Source organism: Lemur catta, chromosome 7, assembly GCF_020740605.2.
Source record: "Lemur catta isolate mLemCat1 chromosome 7, mLemCat1.pri, whole genome shotgun sequence".
Classification (NCBI taxonomy): domain Eukaryota; kingdom Metazoa; phylum Chordata; class Mammalia; order Primates; family Lemuridae; genus Lemur; species Lemur catta.
The window spans coordinates 104,982,144-105,003,396 of NC_059134.1; the positions used below are offsets into that span (position 1 = coordinate 104,982,144).

The 21,253-nt window shown below is 37.6% G+C and overlaps 1 protein-coding gene across 3 annotated transcripts in view; it reads right to left on the bottom strand.

The window, feature by feature from the left end:
• KDM2A (lysine demethylase 2A) overlaps positions 1 to 21,253 on the bottom strand; it is a 113,511-nt gene that overhangs the window by 20,383 nt on the left and 71,875 nt on the right. For all 3 annotated transcript variants that reach the window (XM_045558365.1, XM_045558364.1, XM_045558366.1), the window contains 7 exons: positions 14,083 to 14,261; positions 12,723 to 12,829; positions 12,260 to 12,353; positions 10,931 to 11,084; positions 9,704 to 9,819; positions 6,193 to 6,319; positions 2,170 to 2,564 (listed from right to left, as the gene is read on the bottom strand). In XM_045558365.1, the coding sequence (XP_045414321.1) occupies positions 2,170 to 2,564; positions 6,193 to 6,319; positions 9,704 to 9,819; positions 10,931 to 11,084; positions 12,260 to 12,353; positions 12,723 to 12,829; positions 14,083 to 14,261 (1,172 nt within the window). The remainder of the gene's footprint in view (positions 1 to 2,169; positions 2,565 to 6,192; positions 6,320 to 9,703; positions 9,820 to 10,930; positions 11,085 to 12,259; positions 12,354 to 12,722; positions 12,830 to 14,082; positions 14,262 to 21,253) is intronic.

Below are 21,253 nucleotides of genomic sequence, written 5' to 3' on the forward strand. Positions count from 1 at the left end.
CTGATGCTGGCTGCATTTTGACTATGGTTTTAGGTGAACGAGAAGATGTGGTGGACAAGTCTCCAGAGGAAGAATTCAAACACTGTCAGCCTATGCAGCCACCCCTCTGGCCACTCATTCTTCATGCTCTGGCCTCTCCCACTGTATTTTAGCCAGTGATGGCAGCCATATTTTCCGGCAATCCCTGATAAACATAAGGAAGCTCTCTCTGGACACTTTCATAATGCTAGAAGGTCTCTTTGGTTGTTTCTTAACTCATTCCTCTTCATGCTTTCTGCATGCTTTCTTAATAACTGACCTAAATCTTTCCATTAATACATTTTTCCTTGGTACACCATTGTACCACTCTGTCTCCTCAAACCTCCTCATTTAGCTTTAAACTACTCCAGTGGTTTTACTTAAGGGAGTTTGTATATTTCTACCACACTTGACCTTGTACGATTGATTACTAGATTATAATATGGCTTTCTACAAGGGTTCAGTGGAGTCAAATCTAACTATAGACATATCCTAGGGCTATAAGGACATATTTCTTTTTCATGAATCACAAATATAAATACCCAGGCCAAGAGAATTATTATGAGACATAATCTTGGAAATCTATCTTCTTAGTGTTAACAACAGTTATACAAGTTAACAAGTCTCCAAAGTCACAATTTAAAGTTTCCCACATGCATCCATGATGGAATAACTAGATAAAAGGAGAATTCTGTAAAAAGAAGATGTTACACTCAATCAAACCGATAGGATTATAAAATTATGTAAGTACTACCACAATGGAAAAGAAAAATTTAAATGTCCTTTGCTCGTTCAAGGTTATGAAATGAGTCTGGGATCTAGTTTGTAAGTGTGGAAAAATATGGCTGAATTTGTTTTGTTTCGCATTAATCATTACAGAAATAGGACCTCACCCACCTGAAACTTTGTCATTTCCTCCCCTAAATACAAGCCACAATTCATACCACCTGTCTCTTCTAGAGCAAATCTTATAAAACCAACCTATAACACCAACTGTCCAGCTTCTATCACTACTGAAGAAGACCAGTCTTCTAGGTTATCACCCTGTTAGCCTTTGTTATTTTTTGTCTTTTCACTGATGCATAAACAATGTAAGATATACTTAAAATGTCAATTGTAAAAAGAAAAAAAAGATGAGGTCCCATCTCAGTCTCTAGAATTCTTCCTGAGATGGCTGGCAGAAGCTGGGGAGCACCTCAGCTGGCTATAAGGTGGCCACGGAAAACCTGAATCAAGGATAGGAAAGACCTATTTCGAAACATTAGTCTATCATCATTGAGGCCCCAAAATTACTCCCTAAAAGTTCTTAAAATAATCTATGTGACAGAATTTTTAAAAAAACACTTACTAGAAATTGTGGACTAACTTTCTAATACACCAACCATGCCCTGCACCCAAGACATAGTTCCAAACACTGATTTAAAAACAAAATTGTTATTCCCAGCTTTACACTTTTTGGTATTCACATTAATGGCTATTTATGAGGAAAGACTTAAAAGAATTCCCTCTAGTTTAGATGGTTCAAATCTGGATTCCTTAAAAATAAGCTAATTTCTTTGAGGCTAATACACGAGAGGTGGGGTAGGCTTTGAAGAATACTAATGTTGGAGACCTCTTGAAAAAGAAAACATATACAATTTGCAGAAACTTGATAAAGCCATTAACACTTTCCTCAGAAGCTGTCCCAATGTATTTAAGTCTTAACACTACATGAATGTGAAACTACAGATGCTAAAGCTACTCAACATAAACCAGCCAAGAACAATTTCTTTTCTCTCAGTCTGCTTGGGAGAGACTGCTTTCAGTCACTTTTGTCCCGCAATAGGCTCTTTATCTGAAAGCAACCTAAGTTTACAGTAACAAACACTTTTTTAGGTCCTTTTTTACTTTTGGGGTCAGTCAGAAATCCAGGCTTTTAGGGCAAAATTTAAGTCCTCAATGAACACACAAAATGTTAGTATTTTCTAAACAGGGACTTAACCTCATTCTAGGAATTGAAACATTGAGCAGCACTAACAAACACATGCATATATTAACTTCTTTCTGGTCAAACCAGAGATTACTCAAATCCTGTACTTTCCTCCTTCTGAATCCATGAACCAACTGCCCTAGTCAGATTAATAGCTGTCATGCAACATAACAAAACCTTACCTTTACGTCAGCAATGAGAGCGTCTTCATCTTCTATCCCTGTGGGGACACATTTCTTGTGCAGTGGCAGAGACTCCAACTTATCTACAAGGCAGCGAAGGCCTTCAAGCTCAAAATGGGTCAGATGCACTTGCCTGTCCTTTCGAGGGCTACACTGGGGATCCCACACCTGGCCATTATGGGAGCTCCGACTAGAGTCAGAGGATGAGTCCCCAGACAAACTTTTCTTCAGACTTGGAAGACTTCGGCAGGTTTTGCCCAGTCCATCATAATCCAGGTTGACCCCATTTGCTACAGGGCTAGTGAGGACAGAACGCCTGCTGCTCAAGCGTCGAGGTTCTCGATCCACTACTTCCTCTTCCCCATTTCCAGACTCCAACCCATTTAACTCCAAATCTACCAATAGGAAGAAAAATTGCAGTAAGAACATGCCACTTGGCCCATGTAATCAACAAGAGAAATTGGCACTATGGTAGAGGCCTTGAGGTTATAAATGACAAAGTTATCACATTTAAAAAATGTTCTCTCCTTATTCCAACCCATTTGTCCAGTGTTGAAAATCACAGTGAAAGGCAGAAATAGGATCCTGACTTAGTATGACAATTGAGGAAAGGACTCAAGTCTTTTAACTAGAAACCAGTTACTTATGAAAGTGGCTGTAAATCAGTTTCAAATTTAAGCTTGATTTTGGGATTATGATCTCATTAGCTTTTAAAAGAATAGACAGTATGAAGCACATATATTTAAAAGTAGTTTTGTCCTAAGTTTTGATCATAAAATTAAGCTTTGGAGTTGAAATCCTAGCAACATAAAAAACAAAACGAAGTGACTGTTTTTGAAAAGGAAGATTTTTTTTTTTTTTTTTTGGTGAGACAGAGTCTCACTCTGCTGCTGGGGCTAGAGCGCTGTGGCGTCAGCCTAACTCGCAGCAACCTCAAACTCCTAGGCTCAAGGGACCCTCCTGCCTCAGTCTCCCAAGTAGCTGGTACTACAGGCATGCACCACTATGCCCAGCTAATTTTTTCTATTTTTAGTTGCCTGGCTAATTTCTTTCTATTTTTTTTAGTAGAGATGGGATCTCACTCTTGCTGAAGCTGGCCTCAAACTCCAGACCTCAAGTAATCCTCCTGCCTTGGCCTCCCAGAGTGTTAGGATTACAGGCGTGAGTGACCAAAAAGGAAGATTTTGACAGTCCTAACACAGAGATAATATTCACTGGTCTTTTTTATTTTTTTGAGACAGGGTCTCGCTCTATTGCCTAGGATAGAGTGCAGTGGCATGATCATAGTTCACTGCAACCTCACATTCCTTGGCTCAAGTGATCCTCCTACCTTAGCCTCCTGAGTAGCTGGGACTACAGGCGCATGCCACCGTACCCAACTAACTTTTCTATTTTTTGTAGAGATGGGGGTCTCACTCTTGCTCAGGCTGGTCTCAAACTCCTGATCTCAAGCGAGCCTCCTGCTTCACCTCCCAGAGTGCTAGGATTACAGGTGTGAGTCACCCCACCTGGCCTCTGGTCTTTTTTATTATTATGAAAGTAATACATGTTTGCTATCAATAATTTAGAAAATGAAAGAAGGTGCAAAGAAGTAAATAAGTCATCCCTATCCCTCTACCTTGGGATAAACACTAAACAGTGCAATGTATTTTCTTTCCATCTTTTTCTATGCATACGTGTATGACTTTGAATAGATATTTGTGGGGGTTTTTTTGGAAACAGAGTCTTGCTCTGCTGCCTTGGTTAGAGTGCCATGGCGTCAGCCTCGCTCACAGCAATCTCAAACTCCTGGGCTTAAGCAATCCTTCTGCCTCAGCCTCCCGAGTAGCTGGGACTACAGGCATGCGCCACCATGCCTGGCTAATTTTTTTCTATATTTTTTAGTTGTCCAACTAATTTCTTTCTTTTTTCTTTTTTTAGTAGAGACAGGGGTCTCACTCTTGCGCAGGCTAGTCTTGAACTCCTGACCTCAAGCAATCCTCCTGCCTCGGGCTCCCAGAATGTTAGGATTACAGGCGTCAGCCACCACACCTGGCCTTATGGGTTTTTTTGTGACAGGATATCGCTATGTTGCCTAGGCTGGTCTCGAACCCCTCGGCTCATGAGGTCCTCCCACCTCAGCCTCCCAAGTGACTGGGACTACAGGTGTGCGCCACCATGTGTGACTTGATTAGATGTATTTTTAAATAAGATTGGGATCATGCTGTATATACAATTCTGTATCTTGCTTTCACATATTGGGTGAGCATTTATTTTCAAATGAGAATATAAACTATGGGTAAATTTATGCAGTAAAAGGAAAATGCTAAAGCACAAAGTATCTTGCTTGAAGATTCGATAGATATGTGTGATACCAGGATATTATAGTGTTGGCTCCTCTCCAGTTTAAAACACGGAACAGTCTAAAAATGTGTACTGAAACTACTCTGTTATCTAATGAAACATTTCTCTTGATAGATGTTGGGCAAACATTAAAGCACAGAGGTTAAGAGCATAGACTTTAGAGTCTGACCAACCCTGTTCAAGATGTGGCTTTGCCACTTATTAACTGTAAGATTATGGACACGTTTTTTAATATCCTTGAACCTTAATGTCCCCATTTGTAAAATGAGGATAATAATACCTGCCACAAAGGTAATGATCAGAATTCAATGTATATAAACTGCTTGGTATAGTGCTCGGAATATAATAGGTTATTTTGATGATATATTCTCAGTTTTTATTGTGCTGAAGACCGACCATTCTTTATATACAACAAAACATATTAGACAACTGATCATCTTTCATGAGAAGCTAAGTACTAGCAACTCAGACAGAGATCAGACCCAGAGTATTTTATTTAGCCAGTAATTCACATCTAGGTAAGTAATTAGTGTTCAATTTCAATGAATGAATTTGGTACTTATAAGTAGATAAGTAAAAAAACCCAAAAATATATTAATAACTAGTGAGCAAAAGCATATATCAGTGAACACCTTAAAAAAAAAAAGTTAACAACAACAACAACAAAAAACAAACCCAGCATATTGAATATTCCTGTCCTCACCCTCAGTCCTAAGGGGTGTCCTGAAAGTTCATAGAGGCCAGGTGTGGTGTCTCATGCTTGTAATCCTAGCACTTTGGGCAGGAGGATCGCTTGAGCCCAGGAGTTTGAGACCAGCCTAGGCAAAATAGCAAGACCCCGTCTCTACAAAAAATAGAAAAATTAGCCAGGCACGGTGGCATGTGCTTGTAGTCCCAGGTACTCAGAAAGCTGAGGCGGGAAGATCGCTTGAGCCCAGGAGTTAGTTTGAGGTTGCAGCGAGCTATGATCTCCCTACTGCTATGATCCCACTACTATTATGATCACACTAGTACTTTTTAGACTGTTCCATGTTTTATTATTTTTTTATTTTTTATTTTATTTTATTTTTTGAGACACAGTCTCACTCTGTTGCCCGGGCTAGAGTGCTGTGGCATCAGCCTAGCTCACAGCAACCTCAAACTCCTGGGCTCAAGGGATCCTCCTGCCTCAGCCTCCCAGGTAGCTGGGACTACAGGCACACACCACCATGCCCGGCTAATTTTTTCTATTTTTAGTTGTTTGGCTAATTTCTTTCTATTTATAGTAGAGGCGGGGTCTCACTCTTGCTCAGGCTGATCTCTAACTCCTGAGCTCAAGCAATCCTCCCGCCTTGGCCTCCCAGACTGCTAGGATTACAGGTGTGAGCCACCTTGCCCTGCCTAGACTGTTCGATGTTTTAAACTGGCAAGGAGCCAACACTGTAATATCCTCAAATCACATGCGTCTATTGAATCTTCAAGCAAGATAACTTTGTGCTTTAGGATTTGCCTTTTACTGCATAACTTTACCCATAGTTTATATTCTCATTTGAAAATAAATGCTCACCCAATATGTGAAAGCACCCTAAGCACCCCTTAGGACTGAGGGTGACTCTAGCCCTGGGTGACAGCGAGAGACTGTCTCAAAAAAGAAAAAAAAAAACCAAAACACAAAAAAGTTCATACAGGCAGAAAACTTACCCATGCTGAGGGATTCTTTTTGAAATTCCTTAGTTAAGTGGGAGCGGTTGGTTATACAGTACACATAGCGCTCCAACACATACCAACACATCTCATAGTAGAATGGATATCGAAACTTATTTGGAACCTACACAGAAATACAATAATAAGAAAAGCAAAGTGATGACAATTTTCAAGGAAAAAGAGTACAAAAAACTAAATTATTACAGTCATTAACCCAGGAAGAACTCTCACCCATCAACCTGCAAACCCAGATTGGCATATGAAGCAAGAACTTAAGTTGATCTGTTAATTCAGAAAATGTTGGTCTTAGGAAACAATCGCTAAAGACAATAGGTACTTGAAAAGACCATTTAGAACCACCAATGAGTGCGAAAGCATCAAAAAGAAATTTTGGGTTTTGGGATAAAAAGTAAAATGTTACAGAAAGACACAAATTACTTGAGGACGTTATTTTAGGGTTCTTGAATACAAAGGCATGCCAAGCACTCTTGCTACATACTATAGCTTTACTCTGAATCAGAAGGCCATGGAACAAAGAATCTAATGGAAAAACAGGACATGAGATGAAGTTGCATGTTCATATTAGGTCATTACATATATTAAAGTATGATTGATTAGAGACTCATTCTCAAGCTGTGTCTAGTTTAGGACACAAGACTGGGTACTTTCCCCACCATCAGCTCTCAGCTTGCCTCCCTCATACTTTGTACTTTGCCAAGATGGTATGTCTAAAAATCAGATTAATGTTCCATATGGCCTAATCAACCACTGTCTTTAGTTTTCTTTCCATTCTCTTCCAAAAGTAGTATGAGTTTTCTTTCTATTCTCCCACAAATAGCACTTTTATTATTTTTTCAGCTGGATAATACTAAAAAGACATATCCGTTAGATCTGCCATACTCAAGGAAAATCAGCATGGATTAATCAGTTACAAAAATCAATAATGGAGACTATCCTAAATATATTTTGCCCCTTTCTTTTAGAGAGGCCATCTTTCAAAAGAATAAGCCAAACAATACTTTCAAGATCATTTTGAACATGCAACTCCTAAGACTGTTCCCAGCCTGAAGAGATGACCTCATCTACCCCTTTTTAAAAGCACCGTATCAGGTAGTTTTCCTGAATCAAGGAGAACCGCGTAAGGGTCCCCTTTCAAAAGCCTTCGCAAGGTCATAGGGCATCATTAAGGAATGAGGAGATCATTTCCTCACTGCGAGGCTAGAGAGGCATATTTTTCATAGTCAGCCCTAATTAGTTTTCCAATGTAGAGTAGCCAGACCCTGAATATGGGTCTCTTATGTGGCTACAGCTTTAAGAACTAGAAGGGTTACTCCCTTAATTAAAAGTCAAGTAAGGCCGGTGCAGTGGCTCACACCTGCAAGCCCAGCATTTTGGGGGACCCAAGGCGGGATCTGTACCAAAAAAAAAAAAAATTTAAAAAATTAGCTGGTTATGGTGGCCCACGTCTATAGTCCTAGCTACTCTGGAGTCTGAAGCAGGAGGATTGCTTGGGCTCAGTAGTTCAAAGTTACAGTGAGCTATGATCAGGCCACTGCACTCACTCCAGTGTGAGTGACAGAGCAAGCCCTCATTTCTAAAAAAAAAATACAAGCAAATAAATAAATAAGAAGGTAGAAAAGAAGGAAATAAAAAAGGGATGAAAATATAAAATGATGGCATTAAAATTTTGAGTTTTTACTTGTAACTCATGAGACTGTATTAATAACAGCCAAGATATTACACACCTAACCTGCCCTCATTACATTTTACCTGTGCTGCCAAAAAGCACAGAGCATATCAATTTCTAAGACTTGGTTAGAATTTTTTTTGAAAGATTTTTAATAAATCCTCATTACAAAATTACTGAGCCTTTAAGCACTATCAGAATAATTACCAACACTTAAGTTCAAATAGTAAATTTCTATACTGGTATGGCAAAAGTAATCAAAACACTGCCTTGTTTATAACATGCTTTATATTTCTTTTTGCAAAGCATTCTGTATACACATTCTCTTTTAAATTAAACTTTATAAGTTTACAGAGATTAGTAATATATTAAATGGATGGCAGGTTGGTATTGGCACATAAAAGGCTGGTTATGGAAAGCAATAAAAAAATTGCTACATGTACATATGTAGGGGACTCAATGAAATTTTATAGCAAAACAGAAGGATTCCTTATTTGGAAAGAAATAATTAAGCCATACACACAAAAAAAGAAAAATATGATTAGATACCGAAATTTGATATTTTCTTGTCTCTCTCTCTTTTTTTGGAGACAGTCTCTCTTTGTTGCCAGGGCTAGAGTGCCATGATGTCAGCCTAGCTCACAGCAACCTCAAATTCCTGGTCTCAAGTGATCCTCCTGCCTCAGCCTCCCAAGTAGCTGGGACTAAGGGTGTGCATCACCATGCCCGGCTAATTTTTTCTATTTTTAGTAGAGATGGGGTCTCGCTCTTGTTCAGGCTGGTCTCAAACTCTTGACCTCAAGCAATCCTCCTGCCTCGGCCTTCCGGAGTGTTAGGATTACAGGCGTCAGCCACTGCACCTGGCCTGAAATTTGACACTTTCTAATAAATAAAGTCTAGGAATTAGGTATATCAGGATCACTTATTATTAGTTTAAGCGTTTGCAGAAAACTTTTTGGAGATAAGGTGCTTATTTTACTTATGTTACTGAATATATATTTCTTCTTCCTTCTGTGAAACTGAACCAATTAAGCCCTAGGTATCTTTAGCCACAAAAGAGGAATGTATTCAAAAAACTAATTTTCAGACTGAATTTTATAACAGGTGGATAGGGTTACCTCCTAAGATAAATCAAACAAGAATATTTTACTATGAAATTATATGTATTTTTCTTGTGTGAAGCATTTTACCTATTTTTGCAGATATACTTTTATTATAACTTCAAACTTACTAAACTATTATCTTTTGTAGTTTCATTACTCTTAACAGAAAAGCAGAAATTCACTGTTATAAATATATTGGAAAAGCAGTGTTTCTTCTCTTAATTCTATTCATAGGGCAATTCCTGTAACTCCAACAATATCAATTTTGTGTTTCAGGTTATATGTAGCTCCTAAACCAAAATAAATTTTCAAAATAGGCACCATAATGGTTCACTGACCATAATCACAGTAATCAGAGTAAAAAAAGACACACGAATTTAAAGTTATTAAACCTGAGTTGATAAACTCCATTATACCACATTATTCTATGAGAACAAAAATGAAAAACGTGGCTCAAAAAATTACCAGATGTCCATTTTTGGCCCTATAAAAACCCAAGATACTAAGAACCTTAAAGAATTAGAGTCTCCAAAACCAAGCATGTAAATCCTTTTAATAAAAATAAAAAATTTTATATTTCTGTTTCCAAAAATGTCAACACTGTATGTTAACCTAAAGAAAAACTGAAGTTTTGACAAACTATCAATGAATTACTTGCAACATCTGTCTTAAATGCAGTAAACCTCTTCACATTCAATTGTTACATAAAATTACTCACCCGTGTCCTATCTTCAATGTTGTATATTTTTAATTGCATGGGGATGTTGAAGCTATGCAAAAAATTACCTCCAAACACTAATGTGTCTGTAGGAGTATACACAGCATGAATCCAGCCTAGAAGAAAGGGAATGGAGGGCAGTGGCTGAAAGCACACATTACAATAAGGCTCTCTCAGTATAAGACCCTAGATCACGCTCTTTACTCTGATTCTGCTACATAGTGGTTAGTCAAATTACTTAATCTCTCACAGCCTCAATTTCCTTTATAAAACCAAGATAAATCATATCTCATATCGTCATTGGTGAGCATTAAATGAGAGATATATGTAAAGTGTTTAGCACATAATAAACTTTTAATAAATGCTACCATTTACTGGAGCACCAACTATGAGCCAGGCTCTGTACAAGAACAGTTTACATATATCCTCATTTACTCCTCACAACAAAATGAGACACTGATTTAAATGTTTGACCAAAGTGGTATCTAGCAGGTAAATGTATCATCAGAATTCTAATACAGGTCTGTGACTCCAAAATCTATGAGTTTTTTTTTTTTTTTTTGGAAACAGGGTCTGTTGTCCCATCTAGAGCACAGTGGTGTTGTCACAACTCACTAACTCCTGGGCTCAAGTGATCCTCCTGCCTCAGCCTCCTGAGTAGCTGGGATTACAGGCATGTGCCACCACGCCCAGCTAATTTTCTTTTCTATTTTTTGTAGAGCCAGAGTCTCATTATATTGCTCAGGCTGGTATGGAACTCCTGGACTCAAGCGATCCTCCCATCTTGGCTTCCCAAAATGCTGGGATGACAGGCGTGAGCCACTGTGCCCAGCCATGTGCTCTTCCATAAGCACTTATTTTGGAACTAGTGACTTTATCAGAAATATTCCTGATTCAGCGCTCTAGCCTTCACAGCCATTCCCTAGAAGGTAGCTCTTCATCTCTGTAGGTCAAATATCACATGCAGAACAGGTCCTATCCATAGACATTCTGCATTACTAAAGCTAATGTGGGGCCCAAATGTGTAGAACTGAAAAGCCTTTACTGGCAATTCAGATACTTCTTTATTGGAAAAATCACTGCTTTTAAAAATACTCCATAATGACAGGAAAAGACACCATTGTTTTTTCTCCACCCAGCATCATAACCACTCTTGGTAGTAATTCATTAATTTCTTTTTAAGAAAAGGAAGTGGCTAAACAACCCACTTTTCCCCATTTCGCTTACCTGAGGGAATGACGAAGGTATAGCCCTGCTTGAGCTCAATGCGCTGGCAATCTGACACCCGGTCACCCAGAAAGATGTCTCCCTGTTTCCCTGACAGCAGCCAATTCTCGTACAGCTCCAGGTTGTGGGCTGTAGGGGGGATGAGCCAGAAGACCTGTGAGTTAAAAAACTTCAGTCTGTTAACAGCCATTGACATGACCCAGTCATCTCCCTCAACTGATCAACAGGTACAAAGTTAAGACCACCAGGTAGAAGACAGACTAGCAATTCTCCCAGCCTATAGAACTTGACTATTTGGGAAACTCTAGAAGTCCCAAGGAAGTAGAACTTTCTTGTCCTCTACTTGATCAAACAGCATTAGGGCTTCCCTGGGGTTTGACTGCAGAACCCAGAACCCATCCAGGACTCAGAGAGAAGAGGGGCATTTGGTTCATTACTTAGGTAGTCCTTTATATACCCCTGACTGACCTCTAGGGTCCTAAAAAGCACAGTCAGTTGGGTACGGTATCTTCAAAAGACTGGTCCTGGTTGCTTTGTTCCCAAGGTAGTAATTAAGACCAATAGGACTTAAACATATCTAAAGTAAACAACATGATTTTTTGGATTTGGAGGAATGGTCGTTCTAGAGTAAGACTTCACATTTTACAAAGTATTATCTGTTTTCATTCTAGTTCTACTTTTCACTCACAAATGAATACACTCTAGTAAAGGAAAAAAGGGTAACAATAGAGTATAATACTATACACCTCTGGTATTATTTCTAGATTTCCATTCTTACGTAGCATTCAGAAATATTCTGACAAGCTGGAATGTAATTCTTTATGAATGAGGACAGTCCTCCAGAACATATTTATATTTACATCCTCAAAAAGGACCCAAGGTTTCCTTTGGTCACATTTCAGACCAATGCCTCCATAACAGGAGAAGTTCGTTTGGATTTTAATTTGCTGATTTCATTGTGAATCTATCTAAATTTTATGTTCCTTTCCAACATGTTACTACATTTCCAAGTATAGGAATTATCTTGTCCTCCTAAAATCACTTTCTTGGCTTCATTTGGGGAACTCTGTTTTGGGAATCTAGAAATAGGACTGTTGAGACTTACTAAGTACTATGCCAATATTGGTGTAATGACAGTGGACTAGATGAATACTAATTTCTACTGAATACTAGCCAAGCAGGTCAAGTTAATCTACATTTCTTTCCAGATACGAATAGGGACAATTTCCTAACAGATTCATTTCCAGTGTATATTAAGCATACATGAACCAAAGCAAAGTCATATAACCAACTTCAGATTCCAACCCCTATTCACAACTATGACCGTACCTTTCCCCCTTGATGGATGTGATACCAAACAGAGGTACCACCAAAGTCCACATGGAAGTCAGTATAGCAGCCTCGAACACTCATTAGACAGTACCTGACCCAAAAAAAGCAGCAGCATTAGTGTACTGATGAAAAAAAGAGGACCTGTCCCACCAAAATGCTACACTCTCCCCTTGTGTACTCCCTCAACCTTCCACCTAATCAACTCCTGATAGGTGAAAGGAATGCAATTTCAAGTCATCACATTATCAGAGGTTATAGGTTTTTTTCCCCCTTTAATCATGTGATTATATGCTATGTTCACACACACTCTTCCTTTTGGAATTGCAAAGTCTACTCTTTAAATAATTCATCTTTTTGATCATTCAGCACACAGAAAAAAGCTTGTGAGAGAGGAACTATTCCTTACTATCACTTTGGTCTTCTATAGCACATTGAGGAAAATGCAGGGTACGTCACTTACTTCTGAACTTTAGGGTACTGCATCTCCAAGATGGCATTTGTTGATTCAGTCTGACTTTCCTTCAAGTGCCTTGGCCACATGTTGTCTACCCAGTCAATGAAATCCACCTTTAAAATGGAGGAAACATTTAGGCTCCAAAGGAAGGTTTGGGGTTAAAGAGAATTTTAAAGTTAAGAAAAATAGAATTTTGTGAAATATACGCTAAAAGACTATAATTTAATTATAATCAAATTAAAACAATCTGTTGGTGAATCTTAGGGTCACTAGGCAAACATTCTAGAAATAATTATTAAATAAGAATAAAGACTAATGGTTCCATCACCATAATTATAATTAGTATTAATAAAAAAGGGGGTCATTAAATGATATAGTAGTGTCCAAACACTCTCTTCTATGTCAACCGGCATAATTTACTGTATTTTTTGGCCTAATAAAAGGTGCTGTCTGAAAGGTAGCTGTAAACTCACCAAAAGAAATACCACTGTGAGAGCAGCTAAGATGCCAAAAGTTAAACAAACAAAAACCAAAAAAGAAATAAATCCAATATGGACTTGTAGTCTCACATAGGCTATGTATTATAGAAACTACTAGGTTAGGAATCAGAAACTCCATGTCTGTCACGTTTTTGAAAGATTATGCAAGGCCCTGGAACTCATCTATAAAACTAAGATAATTACCTCAAAGGTAAGTTGTACAGATTAAATGTAAATACATGTTAAAATTTCCGAAATGTTATCAAAGTTTAGGAATCTGTTTTAAGTAATACTTGCTGAAAAAAATAAGTGAATGTAGTATGAAACTATTTTAACATTTTACGCTAAACCATAGCATGTCCTGTACCTTCAAGTGTCTGTACCCAACCACTGAACTCCAGGTAGGTAAAGAAACAGCTCCAGGTAGATAAAGTGTGAGAGCAAAACAACATGAACTCAGCACAGTGTTGATGTCATAACTAACTAACTTACAGTTGTAAAAAACATGTATCTGGTATGCTTTATAACATCTATATACTTGATCATTTATTTCTATTATAGTGTGTAGCTAGACAAATACATACAATCTGTGCATTATATACGGCAGTTGTCCCGTGGACACCCAGATGTTAACTGTGGGAGAGTATTTAGAAAGGATCATCAATGACATGGAAGAAATGAGCAACATGAGGAGCAACTATTAAAGTTAACTTGCTGCACCATCTCAAAGAAAATGCACAGTCTTCTAGAAATACAAATTATTCTTATCAAATAGTCTTGTTCACCTTCAGCTTAATCTTGGTATGTGTAGAAATTTATAAATTCTCCTAGTATAAAAATAACTCTTTTGGTGACAATGACAACATGGAGAAAATGATTAGACTAACCGTGGAGGGCCTCTGCACCATGTTCTCCAGCCTGGTATGGCTAAATTCTAGGCTGATGACATTATAGAGTTTCTCTCGCTCCTCCTCTGGGGTCTCATAGTAGCGTGTCCACTGAGCCATGGTCATTTCAATGCCTTTCTGTGTGTTCACATCCATGACATCCACCATGCGACGACTCCCTGCCATGAAAGATGCATTGATCATCTCTGGCAAGCCACTAAATCCTTAAATATATTAGGAATATAAAACACAAGGGAAAGAAACAAACTCCCCTTTCTTATTTTTAGTAATAGACAAGGAGAAAGTTCTCACTCAACATGGGTAATCAAATCACAGAAAATGGGAAAGACAACAGGAAATGTGAAAAATAAAATCACTCCTTATGGCCTATTTTTGTTTTCTTTTTCTTTTTCCTTTTTGTTTCTCACAGCTTTCCATTGGCCAGCCTACAGCTGGTTTACTACAATGTCAGTTGTTGAATCTTTTATTTGATATCTCACTTAATCTTAACCATTCTAAATGCTAAGTACTAATCTCCATTTCATACATGAGAAAATACGTGTTAGGTAACTTGCAAGACAAAGCAGGACAAGAACCCAGGAAGCCTAATTCTAGAGTCAATGCTCTAATCCACTGCGCTATACTGCTTTGATGCAGGTTTGAAGATTGACCTAATCTATCCCACAATTTAAATAATAGATCTACTAGTTAGTGGGTAGTAGATCGAATGTGAATTGATCCATTCTTGATCCACAGGGTTATTTACCTAGGTTATTTAGCTAGTTATTATCAAGTAAATCATTCCTTGATCCATAGGGTTATTTCCCAGACGTGTTCATAATTATTTCTAATATAAAAGCCTCCTTTCATTCATTCCACAAATATTTACAGAATGATAAAGACACCATGATGGACATAAATATTTATAAGAGTCTCAACTAACTATATTAACTACAACAAAATGCAGAATGCCACAAGAGTTAGCATAAAATAGTAGTAGGACAGGACAATAGCTTTGGAGCCAAAGAGACCTAAGTTTAAATCTTAGTTCCAATACTACTTGGGCAGGTTATGTAACTTCTCTGAATCTTAATATCTTCTTGAGGGTTAATATTACCTTGTGGGCCACTGGGAAGATTTAAAGTCAATGAAGTAAAATGTTCAGCACAAAGCTAGTGCTCAATTAAACAGCGGAAACAAAAGGAGAATATTATATTTTCATTACGCCAATCAGAAAAGGCTTTAGGAAAACAGGGGGAAGAATAAATAGAATTCCAAAAAGAATCAACAGGGACAATTCCAAGAAGAGGCAACAGCATAAGCTACAAGATTCAGAAAATGAAGATCAAGGGTGGGAGAGAGAGAATAAAAAAGCTGCCAATATTGTCTGACTTGTACGACTAATGAACACCTACTATACACCTGGCCTTGTGGATATAACAGGTATTATCAGAACGTGATCCCTTGCCTTCAAGGAGTTTACAGTCTAGTAAAGAGATGAGATAATCATCAAGAGGAGAATACTGCCACAGTGAAGTGCACAGGGCAGAATATACATAAAAATATAACTGATGATCGGGCACGGTGGCTCACGCCTATAATCCTAGCACCTGGGAGGCCAAGGCGGGCGGATCATTTGAGCTCAGGAGTTCGTGACCAGCCTGAGCAAGAGCAAGACCCCCGTCTCTAAATAAATAAATAAATAAATAAATAAATAAATAAATAAATAAATAAATAACTGATGATGCAGAGCAATGGACTGAACATATCTTTCATATTTTGGAAGAAAAAGTGAATGCCAACTCAAAACTGCCATAAGATACCACTTCATACTCACTGGGATGACCATTACTTAAAAATTGGAAAATAACAAGTGCTGGCAAGGATGCAGAGAAATTGGGACCCTCATACATTACTGGTGGAAATGTAAAATGGTGCAGATGCTATGAAAATCAGGTTGGCAGTTCCTCAATAAATTAAACAGAATAACATGACTCAGCAATTCCACTCCTAGGTATATATCTTAAACAGGTGTTCAAACAAAAGCTTGTACATGAACATTCAAAGTAGCACTATTCAAAACAGCCAAAGGCAGAAATAGCTCAAAGTATATCACTAGATGAACAGAAAAATAAAATGTGGTCTAGCCATACAATGAAATATTATTCAGCCATAAAAAGGAATGAAGTTCTATAGTAATACACGCTATAAGGGTTAACCTTGAAAACATGCTATATGAAAGAAACCATACACAAAAGGCTACATATTATACAATTCCATTTATATGAAATATACACATTAGACAGAAAGTAGAGGAGTTGTTGCCGGGGATAAGGGAAGGAGGGAATGGGAATAACTGCTTAACGGGTATGGAGTTTCTGTTGGGGTGATGAAAAAATTCTAGAACCAGATAGTTCTAGAATTGTTGGTGATGGTTGGTTACTGTAAGTACACATAATGCTGCTGAATTATATACTTTTAATACGGTAAGTTATATAGTATCTGTATTTAACCACAATTTTAAAAACTAAAAATAAAAATGAATGGTTTCCTTCAAGAATGTAGAACAAAGCAAAATTCTACTCTTCTTCTGTTTTTTTAAAGAGACAAGGTCTTGCTATTGCTCTGTCGCCCAGGCTGGAGGGCAGTGGCATGGATCATAGCTCACTGCAACCTCAAACTCCTGGGCTCAAGCGATCCTCCTGCCTCAGCTTCTCAAGTAGCTGGGACTAGAGGCAGACACCATCACGAATGGCTAATTTTCAAATTTTTTGTAGACATGGGGTCTTGCTAGGTTGCTCAGGCTGGTCTTGAACTCCTGGGCTCAAGCAATTCTCCCACCTCAGCCTCCCAAAGTGCTGGGGTCACAGGCATGAGCCACCATGTCCAACCTCAAAGCACCATTCTTCTAATGCTACCAGAACGCTAAGTATAGGCATGCTTCAGAAATATTGTGGGTTTAGTTCCACAACATAGCAACAAAGCAAACACTGCAATAAAATTACACTAATTTTTTGGTTTCCTAGTGCATATAAAAATTACGTTTGCACTATACTGTAGTCTATTATGTATACAATAGTATTATATCTAAAAATGGATATATCATAATTGTTAAAAAATGCTAATGATCATCTGACCCTTCAGTAAGTTATAATCTTTTTGCTACTAGAAAGAGTCTTGCCTCGATGTTGATGGCTGCTAAATGATCAGAGTGGTGGCTGCTGAAGGTTGGAGTGGCTGTGACAATTTCTTAAAATAAGACAATAAGGCCCACCCCATTGACTCTTCCTTTCATGAAAGATTTCTCTGTAGCATGTTTGACAGCTATTTGACCCATAGTAGAACTTCTTTCAAAATTGGAGTCAATCTCCTCAAACCCTGCTGCTACTTTATCAATTCAGTTTATGTAATGGTCCAAATGCTTTGTTGTCATTTTAACAATGTTCACAACATCTTTGCCAGGAGTAGATTCCACCTCAAGAGACCACTTTCTTTGCTCATCCATAAGAACCAACTTGTTCTCTGTTTTAACATGAAATTGCAGCAATTCAGTCACATCTTCACACTCCACTATCTAATTCTAGTTCTCTTGCTATTTTTACCACACTTACAGTTACTTCCTCCACTGAAGTCTCAGACACCCTCAAAGTCATCCATGAAGGTTGGAATCAACTAAGGCTATTTCACTTTCGTATCATCCCTGTGTTCACTGGAGTAGCACCTTTAATTTCCTTCAAGAACTTTTCCTTTACATTCACAACTTGGCTAACCACCACAAGAGGCCTAGCTTTTAGTCTGTCTCAGCTTTTGACATGCCTTCCTCATTAAATTTAATCATTTCTAGCTTTTGATTTAAAGCGAGAGATGTGTGACTCTTTCTTTCACCTGAGCACTTAAAAGAGCATTTTAGGGTTATTAATTGGCCTAATTTCAATATTATTGTGTCTGAGGCTATAGGGAGGCCCGAGGAGAGGGACAGAGATGGGAATGGCCATTTGGTGGAGCAGTCAGAACACACAGAACATTTATCAATTATGTTCACTCTTATACAGATGTAGTTCATGGCATCCCAAAATAATTACAATAGTAACATCGAAGATCACTAATCACTATAACAGATACAATAATAATGAAACAGTCTGAAATGTTGCAAGAATTACCAAAATGTGACAAAGACATTAAGTGAGCACATGCTGTTAGCAAAACGGTGCCAACAGATTTGCTCAACACAGGGTTGTAAAAAACTTTCAATTTGTAAAAGAATACATATCCGCAAAGCACAATAAAATGAAGTATGCCTGTACTCTGTGTCTGTACCAGAGCACTTAAAGTAATCATGGTCATTGTACTTACTGAGCACTCAGTACCCCCGAACAACACAGGTTTGAACTACATGAGTTCACTTATATGTGGGATTTTCTTCCACCTCTGCCACCCCTAAGAGAGCAAGACTAATCCCACCCCTTCCACCTTAACTCACCCAACGTGAAGATGACAAGGATGAAGACTTTTATGATGATACACTTCCACTTAGTAAACATTTTCTCTTTCTTATGACTTTCTTAATAATGTTTTCTTCTCTACAGCTTACTTAATTGTAAGAAAACATTATATAATACATACAGCACACAAAATATGTGTTAAGCAGACTGTTTCTGTTATTGGTAAGGCTTTTGGTCAACAGTATATTAGTAGTAGTTAAGTTTTGGAGGAGGAGTCAAAAGTTACATGTGGATTTTTGACTGAACAGGGAATCAGCGCCCCTAACCCCTGTGTCTGCGTTGTTCAAGGTTCAATTGTACATGCCAGACATTGTTCTAAGCACTTCATATTTAAGTAACTTTTCCAAGGTAACACAGCTAGTAATTAGTGGAGCCAGGATTTGAACCCAGATAGTTTTGCTCAGGTCCATACTCTTAACTAACATATCCTATTACATGAAGTTTACATGATAAAATGGTTTCCTTCTTTCTGGAACATAAACTGACATTGAAGAAGTAACAAACTACTTTAGGTTGAAAGAAGAATTGGATTAGCAAAAGTACATGTACTGATAATGGATTATTATAATTAATATTTTGTTCATTGCAATTTGACAATCACCAGCTATCCGAGAAACAAAAAAACATCTAACTCCAAAAAAACCTGGACAGAAAGTCAGTTACTAGTTGAAATATCTGATAGATCTATTAGGTTAGATATAATCACTGCTTTATTTTAAATTATAGCAAAGATATCTTGTGAGCATCCTTGGATCTACTTAGGAAATATACAGTTACAAAGGGCTTCCAAAGAAGACTATTAGCAGTAAACAGATTACTAAAGAAATGAAAAAGTGGTCAGGAAGTGGGAAGAAATCCAAAGGAAGACTGGTGACTGAATAAGACCTTATATATTTGCATACTTCAAAAATCTGGATATTATATCCACGAGTCTACTTTCTTTTTCCCAAATATTTAAAATTGTGGTAAAATACACAAAACATAAAATTTACTATCTTAACCATTTTTAGGTGTACAGTTTAGTGTTATTAAATGCATTCACAATAGTGAATAAGGCATAAGGGTTTCCATTTCTCCACATCCTGACACTTATTAATTTTCTTTTCTCTTTTTTAAGAGAGACAGGGTCTCACTCTGTCGCCCAAGATGGGGTGGGATGCAGTGGCACAATCACAGCTCCTTGCACCCTTGAACTCCTGGGCATGTACCACCAAGCCTGTTAATTTTCCTTTTTTTTTTTTTTTTGGTAGAGACAACATCTCGCTACGGTCTCAAATTCCTGGGCTCAAGTGATCCTCCTGCCTCATCCTTCCACAGTGTTGAGATTACAGGTGTGAGTCACTGTGTCTGGCCTAATTTTTTATTTTTTTGATAGTAGCCATCCTAATAGGTGTGAGGTAGCGTCTCATTGTATTATAGTTTTGATGTGCATTTCCCTAATGATTAGTTATGATGTACACCTTTTCATGTGCTTATTGGCCACCTGTATATCTTCTTTGAAGAAATGTCTATTGAAGTCCTGTGCCCATTTGTTTTTAGACAGTCTTGCTATATTGCCCAGACTCATCCCAAACTCCTGGGCTCAAACAATCCTCCCACCTCAGCCTCCCGAGTAGCTGGGATTACAGCCAAGAGGCACCACACCCAGCCCTTTGCCCATTTTTTAAACAGGCTGGTTGTTATTTGTTGTTGTTTTTAGTTCTCTATATATTCTAGATATTAATACCCTATTAAATATATGATTTACAAATATTTTCTCCCATTCTGAGTTGACTTTTTATTCTGTTAGTATCTTTTGATGCACAAATTTTTTTAATTTTCAAGAGGCCTAATCTATTTTGGTTTTGTTGCCTGTGCCTTGGGCATAATATACAAGAAATCACTGCAAAAGTCAATGTCATGAAGCCTTTGCCCTATGTTTTCTCATAGGAATTTATAGTTTTAGGTTGTAGATCCATTTTGAGTTAAATTTTGTATATCAGTTAGGTGAGGGTCCAACTTTATTCATTCTTTTGCATGTGGATATATGCAAAATTAGATGTATCTAGTTTTCCCAGTAACATTTGCTGAAAAGACTGTCTTTCCCCCAATCAATGGTCTTGGTATTTGTGTCCAAAATCATTTAACTACACATGCAAAGGTTTATTTCTGAGCTCTATCATATTTTATCAGTCTACATGTCTATCTTTATGCCATTACCACATTATTTTGATTACTGTAGCTTTATAATAAGTTTTGAAATTAGGAAGTGTGAGTCCTCCAGTTTTGTTCTGCTTTTTCAAGAATATTTTGGTTGTTCAGGGTCCTTTGAGATTCCATATGAATTTTAGGATAGGTTTTTCTATATCTGAAAAAAACATCATTGGGGTTTTGACAGGGATTGACTGAATCTGAAGATCGCTTTTGGTAGTACCGACATCTTAATAATGACTATCTTCCAATACATGAACATAGGATGTGTTTCTATTTATTAATGTCTTAATTTCTTTCAGCAATGTTTTATAGTTTTCATTACACAAGTCTTTTACTTCCTTTGTTTAATTCCTAAATATTCTTTCTTGATAGGTGAAACTGTTTTTATAATTTCCTTCTCAGTGGCTCATTTAGTGTATACAAATGCAACTGATTTCTTTTTTTTTTTTTTGAGACAGAGTCTCACTCTGTTGCCC